The 20771-nt window shown below is 43.7% G+C and overlaps 2 protein-coding genes across 7 annotated transcripts; one reads left to right on the top strand and one right to left on the bottom strand.

The window, feature by feature from the left end:
- Window positions 1–366: 366 nt before the first annotated feature.
- On the top strand, window positions 367–15105 carry LOC118359878 (semaphorin-3F-like). 4 transcript variants are annotated; one of them, XM_035738750.2, is made up of 18 exons: window positions 367–749; window positions 1738–1862; window positions 6937–7097; window positions 7437–7499; window positions 7659–7778; window positions 7981–8074; window positions 8206–8325; window positions 8531–8676; window positions 8910–9024; window positions 9154–9223; window positions 9419–9563; window positions 9697–9919; window positions 10040–10128; window positions 10256–10297; window positions 10389–10546; window positions 10820–10887; window positions 11023–11147; window positions 12778–15105. In XM_035738750.2, the coding sequence occupies exons 2-18, from the start codon at window positions 1751–1753 to the stop codon at window positions 13246–13248; spliced, it is 2322 nt and encodes a 773-aa protein (XP_035594643.1). In that variant the 5' UTR covers window positions 367–749; window positions 1738–1750; the 3' UTR covers window positions 13249–15105. The 4 variants fall into 4 exon arrangements, with proteins under 4 accessions (XP_035594643.1, XP_035594642.1, XP_035594645.1 ...); XM_035738749.2 differs by having other exon boundaries at window positions 368–749; window positions 11020–11147; XM_035738752.2 differs by lacking the exons at window positions 367–749; window positions 1738–1862 and adding an exon at window positions 5721–6464 and having other exon boundaries at window positions 11020–11147.
- LOC118359879 (actin nucleation-promoting factor WAS-like) lies at window positions 13800–20503 on the bottom strand. 3 transcript variants are annotated; one of them, XR_008083077.1, is made up of 10 exons: window positions 20281–20503; window positions 18888–19028; window positions 18349–18435; window positions 18115–18208; window positions 17134–17169; window positions 16711–16906; window positions 16318–16492; window positions 15740–16197; window positions 15531–15639; window positions 13800–15378 (listed from the first exon to the last, which is right to left on the bottom strand). XR_008083077.1 is itself a non-coding variant. In XM_052482259.1 (10 exons), the coding sequence occupies exons 1-10, from the start codon at window positions 20386–20388 to the stop codon at window positions 15320–15322; spliced, it is 1473 nt and encodes a 490-aa protein (XP_052338219.1). In that variant the 5' UTR covers window positions 20389–20503; the 3' UTR covers window positions 13800–15319. The 3 variants fall into 3 exon arrangements, 1 of the variants encoding a protein (XP_052338219.1); XR_008083078.1 differs by having other exon boundaries at window positions 16711–16867; XM_052482259.1 differs by having other exon boundaries at window positions 16308–16492.
- Window positions 20504–20771: the final 268 nt, after the last annotated feature.

The following is a 20771-nucleotide window of genomic DNA, read 5'->3' as shown; positions in this document are numbered from 1 at the left end:
GTGTATAACACATTAGCCTAGTTGTACAGATGGGAAAGTACTGTATATAGTGGCAATGTACAGTATATCATTTGAAATAATAGCCTGAAATTGTATTTTCATCTCTAAATCAATTTAATGTGATATAATAACATTTTAGAATTTAATGTATTTTCATAATTTAGAATTCAAGTACATTTCGATTCCCTGTTTACTTTAGCGTAGACTACATTAGCTGAAATCAGACGTTTCCCCTTACCAGGATCAAGTGGGTTAAAAGTGGGACATCCTGAGCTTTACCCTAGTACTGTAATGATGACAGGAGAAGGAGGGAGGGAGCAGGAAGACGGGGGAGGAGGAGAGGGGGCCAGCCCTCTAAACACCTGCAGTCACAGACCTTCACAGCATAGGACCCTCATGAGGAGACGACATACGGACCTATATTATTCTCTTATTTTCAGATGGACGGGGGCAATGGGAATATGACAAAAACTGTTGAAATTATCATTCTATAAATCTTGATCTGAAATCTATGGGATATGTTTTTTGTGGTTTGGAAATAATTCGAGAGAGACTAAGAAACTCTGCGGCTCTAGGCTATAGGGTTATAACTGAGTGAACTTTTAAGCATTTAAGACCTTTTCAAACGGATTTTCGTTGTTTTCGTGTGGAACTTCAGTATCTTAAATTGTTGAGCGAGACGCCCAAGGAATGTAGCGATAACATCTTATTATCTTATTTCTGGTCTCCTACACGAGAAAAAGAAAAAGGTAGGCTACGTTGGCAAGTTCTCTCTAGACACTTTTTTCAAAATCACAAGTATTTGTTTGTTTGTTCTAGTCAGTGTGTTGAGGGACCAATGTAATTAGCAAGAACGAAGGGGTAGCCTACATCTGGAGAGAACGTTTACTCGCTCTCTCTTTTGATGTGTGAGTTCACAGGTAACTGCGATGTTATCAGGAGCCATTGATCGACGTCATGGTCATGAAATGAATTCCTACATAATATGCACAGTCGACAGTTCATGATCCCCCCTCAAAAAATTGTTTTTATAATGTTCACAGGACACAAATGTACACAAGTCAAACTTGTAGGCAGAGAAAAAAAATGGGCCGTGACAAAGGTTAGGTTTATAATTGTAGATAAGTGCTTTATAAACAGCAAACTGAAATTTATTGCTGGGCACATTTCCCCACTCAAGGGAAAAGATTTTTATTAATGTATTTACAGTCTATATATGAAGTTCTATGAAGCGCTTTAAATAACTTGCTATTTAATTTCCTCCCTTTTGCAAGTTATTGTAGCAGATGCAGAAGTACTCTGTGGCCTACTTGATATATTTGGTTAGAAAAATAAGAGCATTCCAGGGCGCATCTGATAAGTACTCCTTTGGGGAGAGAATTTAATGGACGTTATGGACTCAGCTTTTAGTATTCATAATTTATAAACAATCCTATCCAGCAAAGTGCAGATACTACATAATGAATGCTTACATAAAAGTAAAACAGTTATCTGACAACACCCCTAAACTGTCAGAAATGTTTTTCACATTTTCTTAGCAATGTATTTTGTATTTCCTGCATGAGGCAGGAAATTCACTGTTACTGTGTGTCTCAGTATGACTGTCTAGCACAAACAGGTCTAGGAATTCTGTCTCCCATGCCCTCACTCAGACACTCACATCACACAGTGGTCTCTTTCTCTCTGTCTCCCTCTCTCACACACACACAAACGTGACAATGAATTATTATCTTTCAGACCTGTCTCTACTATGGATAGTGCCAAGACAGCGACTCGAGCCCTACTCCTCCTGTTGAGTTTCTGTGTTTGCAGTACCTCAGGCCTCCAACAGTCTGCTCCGAGGATACGCCTGTCTTTCAAAGGTGAGTCACTTGACCAGAACATAGGTCTCTCAGACACAGACACTGCTCATATGTCAACTGGCATGGCTTCCAGGATAGCTTGGTAGCAGATATTTTCTATTTTGGCTTTTGTTGTTCTTAGCGAACCTGTCAGCGATCTCAGAAAGTATTGTGGTTTACATGCACACAATCACGTGCAGGCACGCACACATGCACACACACACACAAATACACACACATATGTTTCCTCTTTTATACATATGTAAAAAGCTCATATCCTGCCTCCTGGCAACAAGTTAATGAGAGAAAACAAAAGGTGGAAGTGGTGGTCTCTAGTGCCCTTCATAACAGTTGAGCCCACACCCTAAGCCCTCATTAACATAGTACAACATTTTTCTTTGATTTATGTTAATGATTCAATGACAACATTTAACTACGGAGATGAGAAAGATTCTCCAAAATCAATTATTCGATCTGCTTATTCAAATAACTGCTGGGTCTAAAGGAATTGTTACCATACATTTCCATGAATTGTTTACAAGGTTTAGTGTTCGATTTGTTACATTAAATAATGAAGTAATCTCCAGTAAGAACCTGCTAGCCTTTGGCTGCTAACAGCTGAGGACTGCTGGCTAACTGGTAACTACAAAAACAGTCAACAACTTCAGGAGTACAGACCCACAGAAATAGTCTGGCCATCAGTGGCGAAAGTAATAACTGCCGAAAATGCACAGTCAAAGAGGAGAATAATTATTCTGTAAAGAAATATATATATATTTGAAATAGAGTGATACTAAGACAAAATAAACTTGACATAGTGTGTAAATTGATTAAAATGCTGGAAGTGAATACTGGAATTATTTTTTTTTGCAAAAGCTGTGTGCATTAATTAAGGAAATAGAAGCCTGGCTCAAATAGAAGCCTGTCTCTAATAAGCTCCTGTTGTGTTCAGGGATTTAAGCAAATAAACTCTCGGGGTATTCATTGAAATGTTACGGTAGGTCAAGTACATATAAGCTTAGTTGGTTGCAATGTGATGTGGTAGAGTCTGCCACAGAAGCTAAGCCCACACACCAGTGTTTGCATAATGGTTGCCAATAGTAAGCATAAGCCTGAACTGGTGGTAAACGAACCAAATGGTATTATATTAGATTGCTGGCATATTGAATTGTATCGGATTGCTGTGGATGATATGACATTTATTGTTTGTTTGCTTGCTGTAACTGTCCCTTGTTCTCTTCCATCATTCACAGAGTGGTGTTGATTTCACAATGAAATGCAACCGTGTAAAAATCTCAAATATATTTTGTCAGTCAAATCCGCGTAAAGACCTCACTGATATGGTTTGTCAGTCATATCCACCCACTCACCCCTAAAACCCAATCATCTCTACTTAATTTCCAAGAATAGGTGGAACATTGGGATTTGCTCCCCTGCTCTGTGTTTTCTGACATTCCAAAGATTGATTGTTCATTGTTTGCGACAGGGACTCTCTTTGTTCCATAAGGCGCCTGTGGAGGAGGGTTTTTGGGGAGGGACGGGGGAGGGGTGCATGTGACTCCCTCCCATGGACGTGATTTAGAGACTGGGACTGGGTGAGGGGGGCAGGAGGAGAGGAGGACCACTGAAATGATGCCGGATCAAGATTGTAAATTATATGATCTATGATCAAGGCCCTTCGTGTTTCCTGGTTGATGGGAACTGTGTCTGAGGAAGGGACAAAACAAAAAAGTTTCCAGTGACCTAGGGCAGGGGTGTCAAACTCATTCCATGGAGGTCCTAGTGTCTGCTGGATTTTGTTTTTCCTTTTTAATTAAGACCTAGACAACCAGGTGAGGGAAGATCCATACTAATCAGTGACCTAAATGTATCAATTAAGTACAAGGGAGGAGGACACCCTGCAGACACTCAGACCTGAGTTTGACATGTGTGACCTAGAATGGCAGGTAGAAATAGAGGCAGAGAAATATGGATTTTAGGTTGTCTTCTGCATTATGGAGGCAATGGTTTAAAGCCTCACTTGGACTTATTTTACACTTTAAAAGGGTCAGATCGGGACATTTATCTCAGGTCTTTCATGTCTGGACCTGGTTTACCTGAATCAAATGAGGTATGAAGATACATGAAGTGTTTTGTTTCTTCATCAGATAGTGCCAACACATTGTTATGGCGATGAGGATGGGCGCGGCCAGGCACTGTGTCGTGACTCGGGGGTGTGTGTTGGCATGTTGCTAGTTTTAGCCTGTGCTGTCCACTTTACCCCAGTGGACGGAGCAGATGGACGTTTGCCAGAGAGGCTTGTTATCCTGTGTTTACCTTGGAGGAACAGAACCGGACCTTGCCCCACCTTTTAAGAACCATCCCGTGTCAGCCAGGAGCAGATCCGATTGCGCAGCAGCTTATTTTAGCGGCACATTGACTGCATCCTGTTAACAGTATTCAGACAAACAGTCACCTCAAAGGAAGACGGCAGAGCACTTTGATGTAAACACAGATGTCCTTAACTCTGGCCAGGCTAAAACAGTATGTACATATGCTGATGTTTGTTCACAAACCTTTGTCAAATGCCATGGGACATTCATCATATGTCCCACATGGACAAACTGAGGGATTTTGTATAGATTACACATGTGTTTCCACGGTACTTAGTAAATACATCATAGCACATACAGGTTTAAAAGCTATTGTACATACAGTGGCAAGAAAAGGTATGTGAACCCTTTGGAAATACCTGGATTTCTGCATAAATTGGTCATAAAATTTGATCTGATCTTCATCTAGGTCACAACAATAGACAAACACAGTTTGCTTAAACTAATAACACACAAACATTTATATGTTTTCATGTCTTTAATGAACATACCGTGTAAACATTCACAGTGCAGGCTGGGAAAAGTATGTGAACCCTTGGATTTAATAACTGGTTGACCCTCCTTTGGCAGCAATAACCTCAGCCAAACGTTTTCTGTAGTTGCGGATCAGACCTGCACAGCGGTCAGGAAGAATTTTGGACCATTCCTCTTTACAAAACTGTTTCAGTTCAGCAATATTCTTGGGATGTCTGGTGTGAACTGCTCTCTTGAGGTCATGCCACAGCATCTCAATCTGGTTGAGGTCAGGATGTATATTTTCTGTTCAAGCCATTCTGTTGTTGATTTACATCTGTCTTTTGGGTTGTTGTCCTGTTGCATCAACCAACGTCTTTTGAGCTTCAATTGGCGGACAGATAGTCTAATATTCTCCTGCAAAATGTCTTGGTAAACTTGGGGATTCATTTTTTCCATCAATGATAGCAAGCTGTCCAGGCCCTGAGGCAGAAAAGCAGCCCAAAACCATGATGCTCCCTCCACCAGACTTTGGGATGAGGTTTTGATGTTGGTGTGCTGTACCTTTTTTCCTCCACATATAGTGTTGTGTTCCTTCCAAACAACTCAACTGTAGTTTTATCTGTCCACAGAATATTTTGCCAGTAGCGCTGTGTAAGATTCAGGTGCACTTTTGCAAACTTCAGACGTGCAGCAATGTTATCTTTGGACAGCAGTGGCTTCTTCCGTGGTGTCCTCCCATGAACACCATTCTTGTTTAGTGTTTTACGTATCGTAGACTCATCAACAGAGATGTTAGCATGTTCCAGAGATTTCCGTAAGTCTTTAGCTGATACTCTAGGATTCTTCTTAACGTCATTGAGCATTCAGTGCTGAACTTTCTCCATTTATAGACAGCTTCACGACTTACATCTCCCTCACTAACTTTAAGCATCAGCTGTCAGAGCAGCTTACCGATCACTGTACCTGTACACAGCCCATCTGTAAATAGCCCACCCAACTGCCTCATCCCCATATTGTTATTCATTTTTGCTCTTTTGCACCCTGGTATCTCTACTTGCACATCCTCATCTGCACATCTATCACTCCAGTGTTAATGCTAAATTGTAATTATTTGGCCCCTATGGCCTATTTATTGCCTTACCTCTCTAATCTTACTACATTTGCGCACACTGTATATAGGTTTCTCTGTTGCGTTATTGACTGTATGTTTGTTTACTCCATGTGTAAGTCTGTGTTGTTGTTTTTGTCGCACTGCTTTGCTTTATCTTGGCCAGGTCGCAGTTGTAAATGATAACTTGTTCTCAACTGGCCTACCTGGTTAAATAAAGGTGCAAAACATTTTTGTCTTACCGTTGACTGATGAACATCGAGGCTTTTACGGGGAGATGTGACGTCTCTTGTCTCTGAATGAATGAATGAATGGGTGTAAAACTCATTCATGGTGCTTTTCCATTAAGACTTACTCGCACACCAGTGTTTGATGTTCATGTAAGCTCTGGTGCTATTGTGTTTCCCTCAGGACTGTGACGCTAAAGATTTGTGGCGAGCAGAATCAACAACCTCTGCATCGTTCAAGACGGTTGCTTTGCGAGAAGGTTTTAACGTTCAGCTGGTCATTGTTATGTAAATGCAGGCTGCCTTGGCTCCAAGTCAGAGCGGGTCTGCCAGAGCCATGGCCCAGTGCGACACGGGTGCCGTTCCGCATAGGAGGAAAGAGAACATTTGGAGCCGTTTGTGTAAATCACTCGGGTGGAAAAGAGAGACGGAACACGCGGGGGAAATGCGCCATCACAGAGTGGGTCACCGAACAGACCTGGTTTAAAGGGTTTACTCAGAGTTCCTCATACCGTGTGTCCTCAGAGACCTGCATTAGCATCCATAAAGTTGCACAGTACATTCAGCCGATGCCACAAAGTCAATCAGAAGCTCGGAACACATGAAATATTGAAATCTTAAAAGCCTCTGGAATACGTCCTGAGAAGTTACGTATTTAGTCATTCGCACATTTTCTCTTGGTGTTGGTAGTCTATGTTGTGTAAATGCTGCTGATAGTGAGAAATAAAGCACTTGTCGTCGTTATCAGGGAAACTGCATGGGAAAGATTCAAGGCAATAAACAGAAAGAGCTCATGGCTCCCCCTGCTGGATATTAAGATTTTACCATTCTCATCTGCTACAGAACTCATTTTGCATATGATTTACACTAACGTTGTGTCCCTGTGTGTGTCCATGCATATTTGTGCGTCTATGCATCTCTCTCCTCCGCAGAGTTGTTGGACACCAGAGCAGTCCGTCCCTTCTCCTTCTCCTTCAACACCAGTGACTACCGCATCCTGCTGATGGACCAGGACCAGGGCCGTCTCTACCTGGGCAGCCGGGAGTACCTGGTGGCCCTGGACATGCACAACGTTAACAAGGAGCCCCTCATAGTAAGAACACACATAACCACAACTCCCTCAAAAAGGCCAATGAGACTGGAGGAATCGTTCCTGTGTATGCATAGCTTTACCACAGTTTAATGTGGTAGTATTTTTATTTTATTTAACCAGGCAAGTCAGTTAAGAGCAGATTCTTATTGACAATCTACCAGGAAACTGCCTTGTTCAGGGGCAGAACGACAGATTTTTACCTGGTCAGCTCGGGGATTCGATCCAGCAACTTTTCGGTTACTGGACCAACGCTGGAACCACTAGGCTACCTGCCCCCGCGTAGTAAAACACCTCAAGTAAAATGATCCTGTAATGTCTGGTATCATTTGTCCCTGACAGATCCATTGGCCAACCTCTGACAAGAGAAGAGGGGAGTGTCGGATGACAGGAAAAGGAGGACAGGTGGGAATGCCTTGTCTTTGTAAAAGAACCCTGGCCCCTCTACCTTTCAGTATTAACTAATGATGTCATACTTTCATGGGTCTTATTTCACAGTTTTGAAAGATGTTTTTTTTTACACCAACAATTGATAGCATTCCCATGTCTGTGTACACACACCAGGGTGAGTGTGCAAACTTTGTGCGTATGATAGAGCCATGGAACCGCACCCACTTGTACACCTGTGGGACTGGAGCCTACCAACCCATCTGCACCTTTATCAACAGAGGCTGGAAGGCAGAGGTGAGAGGTTCAATATGCCCAAAATCATTTTAAAAGACAATTAATTGCAGCTTATCTGTGCATCTTCACGACCAGCAGCTCGGATTTCTCAAAACTGTGGTACTCAAAACTAGGGCTCAGATTTGAGCTATTTTTCACTGTACATTTTGCCATTTCAAAACATTTGATCCTTATATGGCCTTTCTGGTCTCTCTCTTTCCAGGACTATGTGTTCAGGCTAGTTCCTGGATTTACGGAATCAGGGAAGGGAAAATGTTCCTACGACCCTTCCCAGGAGAATATTGCTGCTCTTATCGGTAAGCTTCACCTCACTTGTGCATTCACTTAGTAGACTGCCCAAAATTGGGGCAGTCTCCCCTCCCACTTTCACCGTTTCCTAACCTCTCCTCTCCATCTCTTTCTCTTCCTCCTCTCTTCTCATCTGCAGATGGGAATCTGTATGCGGGGGTCCATGTAGACTTCATGGGGACAGACGCAGCCCTCTTTAGGACCATGGGGGGCAGAACAACAGTCAGGACAGAGCAGTATGACTCAAAGTGGCTCAATGGTGAGTTACTATGCCTGAAAAAGACTGCCATCTTGTAAGGGTGGATTCCCCAAAATGTTGCCATTTTTTTCCCCATGGTCCTTCAAGCCAGATACGAACCAGCGCGATCTGACTCTTAAGAAATCATGGCAAACTGCTGCTACTGCTGCAGGTTTCTCTTTCTTTCATCACTCCGTTCCTCTCTCTCTCTCTCTGTCCGTCTCAGAGCCCGTGTTCATTCAGATCCAACAGATTCCTGACAACTCCGAGAGGAATGATGATAAACTCTACTTCTTCTTCCGGGAGAAGAGTCTGGATACAGGGGGAGGGGCCAGCCCCAGTGTGTTGGCCAGAGTGGGACGAGTGTGTCTGGTGAGAAGGTCTTTGCTCGGACCTAGCAGGGTGGCCCTGTGAAACTGAGCTACGCCACTCTTGTATAGACTCTTATTAACTCTTACTTGAATGACTTACATAATTATAGTTTGACTGCAACATTATGGACAACATGGTGATTGGGGGAATTGTTAAGGGTACAAAAAAAAAAGTGTCTTCCACGGAAACAGGCTTCCCTTACCTCTTCCATCCTTTACGTTCCCTCTTCCCAGAATGATGAGGGGGGTCAGAAGTCCCTGGTGAACAGATGGACCACCTTCCTGAAAGCTCGCCTGGTGTGCTCTGTGATCGGAGACGATGGGGTGGAGACCTTGTTTGACGAATTGAGTGAGACAGACCTCAGTGAAAGATTTAGTGATTTCGATAAAGATTTAGAGATCATTAGTTGTCGATGGAAGTGAATCCTTCACCAGTTCTACAGGAAAATCATTTCTGTCTCTTTCGTCATCCTTTCAGGGGATGTTTTTATCCAGCCAACGCAAGATGAACGCAACCCTGTGGTCTATGCCCTCTTCACAACTGCTGGGTAGGTCATCATTGTATCTGTCTTACATCCCCTGTTATACGTAGCCTCTCTCCAATTTCCCTTCTCTCTAAAGGCCTGCCCTGTTCTCGCTCCTCAATGCTTTTCTACTCTCATCTAGGACCTCCCCCCTCCACTTCTCTGGTTGATGCTGACTGCATTCCCCCCTCCCCTTGTTTTCCCTTCTTTCTCTCCCAGCTCTGTGTTCAAGGGCTCAGCAGTCTGTGTGTACTCCATGGTTGACATCCGCAACGTGTTCAATGGACCCTTCTCCCACAAACATGGTCATAACTACCAGTGGACAGTTTACACGGGCAAGATTCCCTACCCTCGCCCTGGCACAGTAGGTTCAGACCAGTTACTCACTGAAAATAATCTGTATATATACATCCCATCAACTGTCACCTCTTTCCAATAGGGAAACGCATTGCTTACACTCTCTCTGTCTCTGTGTTACTCACAATATATAATTCTAGTGTCCAGGAGGAACATTCACCCCGGGCATTCGCACCTCTAAGGACTTCTCAGACGAGGCAGTGAACTTCATGCGAGCCCATCCCCTCATGTACCACCCTGTGTACCCTATCCACCGTCGCCCCCTGGTGGTGAGGACCGGGGTGGACTACCGCTTCACAGCCCTGGTGGTGGACCAGGTGGACGCCGTGGACGGCCGATACGAGGTGCTCTTCCTGGGCACAGGTGAGAGGCTCTCCGTCCCAGGGCAATTGGCTGACTGAAGGACTTCATTGCATGTTTGAATTTCACATTTTGTATTTTGTCCAAATTCAACACGGTGACATCAGACCTCTCTTGTTCCAGATCGTGGCACTGTCCAAAAGGTCATAGTTTTACCCAAGGACCCGAGCACCATGGAGGAGCTCACCCTGGAGGAAGTGGAGGTTTTCAGGGTGTGCCTATATGATTTCTCTAAATATTGTTCACGTTATAGCAAAAGTCTCCAACCACTGTCCTTGGACATTCTTTCAATGGTTACACTTTGTTGATACTTATGTGACACGATGCATTTATTTACAGACACGTGCTGCTGTTAAAACAATGAAGATCTCATCTAAAAGGGTAAGCTGAACTCTCTCTCTCTCTTCATCGACAGGAAACACTAAAGAGATATTGTTGATGCTGAGCTCTTGTTTTCCTTCTGTTGCTATAGCAACAGCTGTACGTGTCATCGGAGGCAGGGCTTACCCAGGTATCTCTGCATCGTTGTGGGGTATATGGGAGGGCCTGTTCCGACTGCTGTCTGGCACGGGACCCTTACTGCGCCTGGGACGGGGAGAGCTGCTCCGCTTTCACCCCCGCCACCAAGAGGTCAGGACCACAACACACACCAACACAACACACACCAACACAACACACACCACAACCCCTCATCTGATATTGACAGAGAAGGAGTGTCATAAAGCTTTATTAGTCCTTCACTGTGTCTGTCTGTCCTGTCTTGTCTTGTCTTGTGCTGTCCTGTCTTGTCTTGTCTTGTCTGGTCTGGTCTGGTCTGTCTGTGTCTGAATAAATTCATGACTGAATTCATTTCTGTGCTTGTGAAATGTGTTGGATGAACTCTGCTCTGTCTCTCTCACTCAGGAGGAGCAGAAGACAGGATGTGAAACATGGGGATCCACTGCGACAGTGCAGAGGCTTCAATGCCAAAGGTTAGACAAAACACTTTCAGTGACACAATCAAATCATGTAATAACTAAAACATTAGCAAATAACTGCCATTTAAGATAATCTCCTATCTGTCTCTCTCTCCTTCTTTCTCTCTTCCTCCTTCCCTGTTTCAGTAGAGAATCGTCCTAGAGAGACAGTCCAGTTTGGTGTGGAGGGGAGCAGTACCTTCCTGGAGTGTCAGCCTCGCTCTCCTCAGGCTACAGTCAAGTGGCTCTATCAGAGAGAAGGAAGGAGGAAAGCGGTAAGGAGGAAAATGCATCTATTTCTGCTCTCTGAAAAGAGACCAGTATTATTAAAATATCAAATTCATACCACATTTATTGGTTACACTTGAGCTGTTGGAGCAGTTTACACAGGGGTTATCCATGTTTGATTGACTAAATCAATATACGTACATTTTTTATTTAACCTTTTATTTAACTACGCAAGATATTTAAGGACCCATTCTTATTTACAATGACGGCCTACCCGGTCTAAACCCAAACCCGGACGATGCTGGGCCATTTGTGCCCTGCCCTATGGGACTCCCAATCACTGCAAGTTATGATACAGCCTGGAATTGAACCAGGGTCTGTAGTAATGCCTCTAGCACTGGGATGCAGTACCTTAGACCGCTGCTCCACTCGGGAGCAGAAGTAAAGTTTTTCTTGTTGATATTAATAGTACTAATTATCAGCCAATGTTATTTCAGTTCAAAAATATCTATATAGAAATAGTCAATCACTTTTGAAACACAAATGAGGCAGATGTGGACCATGTTCTCCCCCTCACTACCATAACACTCTCTCCCCCTCACTACCATAACACTCTCTCCCCCTCACTACCATAACTCTCTCTCCCCCTCACTACCATAACTCTCTCTCCCCCTCACTACCATAACTCTCTCTCCCCTCACTACCATAACACTCTCTCCCCCCTCACTACCATAACACTCTCTCCCCCTCACTACCATAACTCTCTCTCCCCCTCACTACCATAACACTCTCTCCCCCTCACTACCATAACACTCTCTCCCCCTCACTACCATAACACTCTCTCCCCCTCACTACCATAACTCTCTCTCCCCCTCACTACCATAACACTCTCTCCCCCTCACTACCATAACTCTCTCTCCCCCTCACTACCATAACTCTCTCTCCCCCTCACTACCATAACACTCTCTCCCCCTCACTACCATAACTCTCTCTCCCCCTCACTACCATAACACTCTCTCCCCCTCACTACCATAACTCTCTCTCCCCCTCACTACCATAACTCTCTCTCCCCCTCACTACCATAACACTCTCTCCCCCTCACTACCATAACTCTCTCTCCCCCTCACTACCATAACACTCTCTCCCCCTCACTACCATAACACTCTCTCCCCCTCACTACCATAACTCTCTCTCCCCCTCACTACCATAACTCTCTCTCCCCCTCACTACCATAACACTCTCTCCCCTCACTACCATATCACTCTCTCCCCCTCACTACCATAACTCTCTCTCCCCCTCACTACCATAACTCTCTCTCCCCCTCACTACCATAACTCTCTCCTCTCTCTCCCCCTCACTACCATAACTCTCTCTCCCCCTCACTACCATAACACTCTCTGCCCCTCACTACCATAACACTCTCTCCCCCTCACTACCATAACACTCTCTCCCCCTCACTACCATAACACTCTCTCCCCCTCACTACCATAACACTCTCTCCCCCTCACTACCATAACACTCTCTCTCTCCCTCACTACCATAACACTCTCTCTCCCCCTCACTACCACAACACTCTCTCTCCCCCTCACTAGCACAACACTCTCTCCCCCCCTCACTACCACAACACACTCTCTCCCCCTCATGACCATAACACTCTCTCTCCCTCTCACCTCTCAGCTCAACCGGGACAGAGAGTATCTGAAGACAGCCCACGGGATCCTTCTGAAGTCCCTCAGCCAATCGGATGCCGGGCTCTACCACTGCCTGGCCACAGAGAACAACTTCAAACACACTGTGGCCCGGGTGTCGCTGCGCATTCTGGACCGAGACATCGTGCTGGCCCTCACCTCCCCTGACAACGACCCCATGACCTCCAACAGCCCTCCCACTGGACGGGGGAGACAACATGACCCCAAGCAGCAGAGGGTCCCTCCAACCCCCCCTTTCACAGACACCCTGTCCCAGCCGGAGGTCAGGCTGATCCACCAGTACTGTCAGTCCTACTGGGAGCAGCTGAGGCACAAGCAGCAACAGCCCAAACGCACTTCCAGGAGACACACAGAGAGCCAGGAGCAAGAGCCGGAGGAGCAACAGCCTAAACGCATCAGCAGAAGACACACAGAGAGCCAGGAGACCCAAGGAGGATAGAGGACTGGACTTCCAACACCAGCCAGCTAGAACACTCATGTGGTAGACTACAGATCCATGTTTGACACCAAACATGAGTTTCATCTCTCTTTGTACATTGAATGACATGTGATACCGACCCTCACACAACCCAGTATCTCAGTATAGAAATGTAATATATCGATATGTGTATATATTTTAGGATCATAATAGATCCATGGTTTATTAATGTTTCATGGTTATGACATAAAACAATTGATAAACATTTGCCTTTGCACGCTTTATTCGGTTGGAAATGTGTACATTTTGCTGTTCAGCGTTGAGCGATAATGTTTTGGTGTGATGTACATGTATGTGTGTATTTGTCTACTAATAACATATGTGATATTGTAATTGTGGTGACTCTCTTGTTCCCTCTCACACCTTTGTGACCTATGTTTGTTTGAGGACTCATAGCTATACGTTATTCTTTGAATTGTGTGCGTGGACGGTGGTGGATTGAAAGGGACGTGAGGGATCTTTCAACAAAACAGATCATCTCCACATGTAGAAGAAAAAGACAGTAAATCCCATGTGTGCATAATCTCTGTATTACATTATAATACTACATTCCAGCCATATCAAATTGTCACTTTTAATGGGAACAGGTATAACGAAGACTGTGAAGAAGACCTCACCATATGTTCTAATGATATTGAGCAACATACTGTAATGTGTAGTACAGCAACATACTGTAATGTGTTGTACAGAAACATACTGTAATGTGTAGTACAGCAACATACTGTAATGTGTTGTACAGAAACATACTGTAATGTGTTGTACAGAAACATAATGTAATGTGTAGTACAGAAACATACTGTAATGTGTTGTACGGAAACATACTGTAATGTGTAGTACAGAAACATACTGTAATGTGTAGTACAGCAACATACTGTAATGTGTAGTACAGCAACATACTGTAATGTGTAGTACAGCAACATACTGTAATGTGTAGTACAGCAACATACTGTAATGTGTAGTAGAGCAACATACAGTAATGTGTAGTACAGAAACATACTGCAATGTGTAGTACAGAAACATACTGCAATGTATTGTACGGAAACATACTGTAATGTGTAGTACAGAAACATACTGCAATGTGTTGTACAGAAACATACTGTAATGTGTTGTACAGAAACATACTGTAATGTGTTGTACAGAAACATACTGTAATGTGTAGTACAGGAACATACTGTAATGTGTAGTACAGAAACATACTGTAATGTGTTGTACAGAAACATACTGTAATGTGTAGTACAGAAACATACTGTAATGTGTTGTACAGAAACATACTGTAATGTGTTGTACAGAAACATACTGTAATGTGTAGTACAGAAACATACTGTAATGTGTAGTACAGAAACATACTGTAATGTGTTGTACAGAAACATACTGCAATGTGTTGTACAGAAACATACTGTAATGTGTAGTACAGAAACATACTGTAATGTGTTGTACAGAAACATACTGTAATGTGTAGTACAGAAACATACTGTAATGTGTTGTACAGAAACATACTGTAATGTGTTGTACAGAAACATACTGTAATGTGTAGTACAGAAACATACTGTAATGTGTAGTACAGAAACATACTGTAATGTGTTGTACAGAAACATACTGTAATGTGTTGTACAGAAACATACTGCAATGTGTAGTACAGGAACATACTGTAATGTGTTGTACAGAAACATACTGTAATGTGTAGTACAGAAACATACTGTAATGTGTTGTACAGAAACATACTGTAATGTGTAGTACAGAAACATACTGTAATACTCAGCATGAGTCCTACACTGGAAACGTTTGAACGGCAAATATAAAGATATGTGATCCCATCAATCGTTTCTCTGTCTTACGTTCCGTTGATTTCTCTCACATTTGGGACTTTCACACAATCCTTATCTGTAGCATTCTTCTGATGTAAATCTTTGTGAGTCACCTTCCAGTCAGCAACTGATACAAAAACACCAACACAAAAGAGATTAACCGGATCAACCAGACTGTTGAGTCCATGGTTACAGAGTGGAAAATAATACAGGATGGAATGCACTTATCAGTCGTCCCACTCATCGTCATCTTCATCATCATAACCTCCTTCTTCTTCACCTTCATCTGAAACAGAAGAGAGTTATGTCTGTTATGCTGGTATTTATTTTTAGATTCATGAGGATGAACCACAATGCATTTGGTTTATTTGACACATTTGTAGATGGAATATAATACATTAATGAATGAATGATAGATTAGGATGAGAAGGTGTTTACCAGAGGAGTGGATGACTTTACTCCTCTTCTGCATGACCATCATCAGAGCTCCTACGATGCCCTCTGAGTCTGTGTCAACAGGCGGAGGTGACTCAGGACTGTCTGTGACCTGGGACACAAAGGTCAACGATCATGTAAACTGAAATATATAGACTTCACTCTCATTGACAAAGACAATTTCTGCATTTGAATAACAAAGTTTAGTTTACGTTTTTGAGCTTCCTCCCCAGGCGGATCTGGTCCAGCAGAGCTCCTCTTCCACCTCCTTCACATCCTCCTGTAGATGCAGGGGCAGGTGATGGGGGACTTTTACAGGGGTGTGGAGGAGAAGGAAAGTCTCCAGAGCTCTGGGCTGGGGGAGGCGGGGGAGGAGGTGGAGGAGGGGCAGGCATGGAGCGCTGGTGGCCAGGGGGAGGGGGAGGAGAAGTATAGGACACAGAGGGTGGAGGGGGTGGGAGTCCGCCTCGGCCGCTTGAGGGGGGTGGAGGTGGCAGGGCTCCACGTGATTGAGGGGGATGGGAGGGGGGTGGTCCTCGCCCTGGCTGTCCTGGGGGAGGGGGCAGGGGGCCTGAGCGACCCCCCCGTGGAGGAGGGGGGGCAGGAGAGGAGCAACAGCTGCCTGGTACGGGAGGTAGAGAACCCTGTCTACCAGGGGGAAGCTCAGGATCTATATGACATTGGGATGAAAAAAAGGCCAATTTATTAGATTACAAAAAGAGATTGATTTACAGTTAGTTGTAAAAAAGTGAGGAAGTTGGTAACTTTAGACCAGGAAACAGACACTTACCAGTGTGCATGGCCTTTTGACTGCTTCCATGCCGCCTGAGTTCTCGATGACTTGTTGGATGAGTTGGGAGGTCTCCTCATCCTTCAGCTCAGCCTCACTGATCCCAGCACAGGACAGCAGCTTCTTCAGGTCAGGGTCCAGGTTGTTGGGATCCCAGCCCACATGGCTCACGTGTCTGAGGAGGAGAGGAGAGAGAGGGAGAGGAACATACACCTGAGTGAGTACCTTAGAAAAGTATGAGTGGCAAGCTTGGATTCTGTCCTGGTTTGTAAATGAAACAAATTGAGGACAGACAATTTAATGATAGGTGTCATGTAACTACATGTATTGTGATAGCTTATGAAGGCTTTATTTTACCACCTGCTTATATGTGTGTGCTTCGTATCCACTCACGTAAACCCACTGGGTGCTCCAATGTCTGCTTTGGAGAGTTTACTGCCCTTCCTCTTGTCCTTCTTCTTGTCCTTTTTCCCCTTACTGACAAAGGCAGGAGCAGGCACAGGTGTGACGGAGCGGTAGCGTGAAGCCTGGATGTCTGGGTTCTGGATGTCTATGGTTGCCACAGAGGGAGAAGTGGGACTCCCAGGTCCTGGATTACAATTGATGTGTACATGTATGAAACACATTGTATGTTTACATATTGGGTCAGTTGGTATTGGTGCCTGGGGTATAACACGTACAATGGGATTAGGGATACTCACCTTTACCTCTGTCTGTAAGTAAAACACACATATTAAGAAAAGGAAAAAGGATTCTTTAGTGATTACTTCATACACCCGCATCCAAATGTCCGTGGTATTAGTATGTCAGTCTTACCATTGGAAGGCAGGGGGCGCTGCTTCTTCTCTGAGACTGTGAGAAGGAGAAAAGAAGGGAACAGGAAACGAGAGGATGTCAGTTTAGATAATGTCTTCTCATCTCCAACACAACCTTTTCCTTTGAAAAGCCACAGCTAACCTCTATGGAACCACACCTTACAATATTTGTTCTGTTTTCCAGTATCAGATAAACAGTACCGTTCAAAACATTTGGAGTCACTTAGAAATGTCCTTGTTTTTGAAAGAAATTGAAACGAGATGAAAGGACATTTTTTGTCCATTACAATAACATCAAATTGATCATTGTACATTGTTAATGTTGTAAATGATTGTAGCTGGAAACAGCTGATTTTTAACGGAATAACTACATAGGCGTACAGAGGCCCGTTACCAGCAACCATCACTCCTGTGTTCCAATGGCACGTTGCTAGCTAAAACACCAGTCTCAACATCAACAGTGAAGAGGCTACTCCGGAATGCTGGCCTTTTAGGCAGAATTGCAAAGCAAAAGCCATATCTCAGACTGGCCAATAAAAAGAAAAGATTAAGATGGGCAAAAGAACACAGACACTGGACAGAGGAACTCTGCCTAGAAGGCCAGCATCCGGAATCGCCTCTTCACTGTTGACGTCGAGGTTGCTGATAATGGGACTCTGTACGCCTATGTAGATATTCCATTGAAAATCAGCTGTTTCCAGCTACAATAATAATTTACAACATTAACCATGTCTACACTGTATTTCTGATCAATTTGATGTTATTTTAATGGACAAAAAAATGGCTTTTCATTCGAAAACAAGGACATTTCTAAGTGACCCCAAACTTTGAACAGTCGTGTGTATTATTTCAAATATGAAAAATAACAACCACGAACAACAACCATCGACAACCAAATAACAACCACGAACAACAACCATCGACAACCAAATAACGCAAAACTAAATGTTTCTGTCCTGGATCCTACAACAAATGACCTGACCTTGACGGTTTCTCCGGTTTATCTTGTCTTCCACTGCACATAGGAATGTTTCAGACTCTTGTTCATTCACAAAGTTCAGCCCCACTTGGCAGTCCTGCATTGTATTGGAGTGAACTATGACATATCTTGGCATACATTTGCAGAAGGAGAAATACAAATGGACAATCACTCAACTTTGGATTTACAATCAAGCCATCATCATGAGCATCCAGGGCATATTCATGTTTTGCTTACATCTGCAGCAAATGCGTGGAAGAAGGGTCGGGGGCTGTGGTAGACCATTTGGTTATAGAGCTCCTGCTCCCAGGTCAGCTGTCCTTTCTGGGGGGAAAAACAACTGTTAGCATAACTGTAGCTTAAACTGACAGTGGACAATATTACAACTGATCCTTCAGGCTTTCAGCTCATGGTAAACTCAACAGTGGACAATATTACAACTGATCCTTCAGGCTCTCAGCTCATGGTAAACTCAACAGTGGACAATACTACAACTGATCCTTCAGGCTCTCAGCTCATAGTAAACTCAACAGTGGACAATACTACAACTGAATCTTCAGGCTCTCAGCTCATGGTAAACTCAACAGTGGACAATACTACAACTGAATCTTCAGGCTCTCAGCTCAACAAAGGATCCTTATCTAGACTGGGTTACTATACACACTTTGTGACAACTGCTAATGTAAAAATGGCTTTTTAAAGAAATATGATTGATTGATTGATTGATTGATAGATATTCGACCATCATTATAGCTGACGTTACATATTCCTGTTACCTTGACATCGAAGAGGCGTATGAAGTAGGAGCGACGAGGGTTGTCCTTGGTGAAGCAGGCCACCCCAGTGTGCTGCAGGCTCCAGCAGGTGGGACTATGTGGCAGGGCCATATACAGCTGCACCACAGCCGTGGCCAGGGACTACACACATGCTCACACACACACACACACACACACACACACACACACACACACACACACACACACACACACACACACACACACACACAGAGGGTATGGAATTAGTTTATATGTTGGCTCCTGATAAGTGCACATCGGAAAAGTGCAATTAAAATGCTGACTATATGATGATTTTACTCTGGACAGCCTGTGCTCAGGTTAAGAGCAAACATTTAGGACAATCGGAAGTTTATCAGTTTATCATTTATCAGGAGTCGACTATACAGAGCCAAGTTACCTGTGATACGAGCTTACAATCTGCTGCTTGGTACTCTGTTGTGGTTCGAAAAGTTATTGGGTAGTTGCCAGAGCAAACACCTGCCCCATTAATGTCATCACATTTTCTGTAGTAGGACTTTTTAGATCTTGTGTTTTGTTAGAATTATCATCTACCACTGCAGGCTTGGGCCTACTTCAGAAACCAGGAAGTTGGAATGTGAAAAAAAAGCAGACTGCACATACTCATATGTGACTGAGTTTAACTGCTGCCTCTGATTCTGTCACCAGAGGAAGTGGTTTACACCAGCATTTCCTGTAATTTACTCATGTCTGTTTTAAAGTCATTGTGTAGACTCTTGGTGGACATGCAAAATGTCATTTAATTGTTTGAATTTCTAACAATAGATTACTTTTAAAGTTACCAAATGTCCATGTTACATCAAATGCCATTGCCAATGCACTATATAAACATAGCAGAGCAACAGTACGAATGGTTCATTCAGTCACTGAAAAAGATAAACAATAAGGATGAGGCTGAAGCACTGGCGACCAGAAGATTGCCCAATCATATCTTACTGTATACAAAGAAGATGTAAAAAACGTGTTTTATCCACAGACTGGGGAAATTGACACACAGGAAAATTGATAAAAGGTTAGAATTCACAGATATACCATAACCTGTATTTAGAGTTGATACATATTCTCTCACTAAGTACTCTCGGCTGGCAAAGGCTACCGGTGTGGCCGTGCCTTTAAAGTACCCTCATAACCCCACACCAATCTGCAGTAGCACACCAACCATATAGTTTCCTCTACCAAACACTCTCCTACATACCAAAAACTCAAACACCAGTCATATTGTTTCCTATATACCAACCATCCAGTTTCCTAGTACCAATCATTCAACCAGATAGCTTCCCACACCAACCAAAACTAAACACCAACCAAATATACCAATCCTCCCCTCCCTCCTTGATTCCCAGGAAGGACTTACAGCACACCTCCTCCCCAGGAGGTCCTCCAGCCTCTCATTCTCCTGTGAGCTCAGCAGAGAGCTGGGACTGTACCCCTGAACTCCTTTAGACTTAGATCCCAGACTCATAGTTCCCTCTCAGAATATCCACTTAGTACCAAAGAGGAGCTGATCATTGATGTGCCTGGCTGTCCTCTTCCTCAAACAGGCACTAACAAGTTGAAATGACGCAGGCGGTTTCTCTTCTGCCTTCTACAATGTGTTATATGCACAGAAAGCAGGAAATGGACAATTACAGTTCCCCCCCCACCCCCCTTTAATCTCACCCATGATGATGATCATGTTTGAATGGTGTTGCTTCTATTTCATGGTCTGACTAAGTCTCTTTTAAGTTTTAGTCATTGTTTCTTTTCTTAAAACGTCAACTTCTTCTCAGGCACTCAGTTTCCTCTACTTGGACCACACATTAACGTGACAGATGTCATAAAAGAGAACAAACCAGATTCAAAACA

Source organism: Oncorhynchus keta, chromosome 27 (genome assembly GCF_023373465.1).
Source record: "Oncorhynchus keta strain PuntledgeMale-10-30-2019 chromosome 27, Oket_V2, whole genome shotgun sequence".
Classification (NCBI taxonomy): domain Eukaryota; kingdom Metazoa; phylum Chordata; class Actinopteri; order Salmoniformes; family Salmonidae; genus Oncorhynchus; species Oncorhynchus keta.
This window is presented reverse-complemented; position numbering and strand designations above follow the sequence as displayed.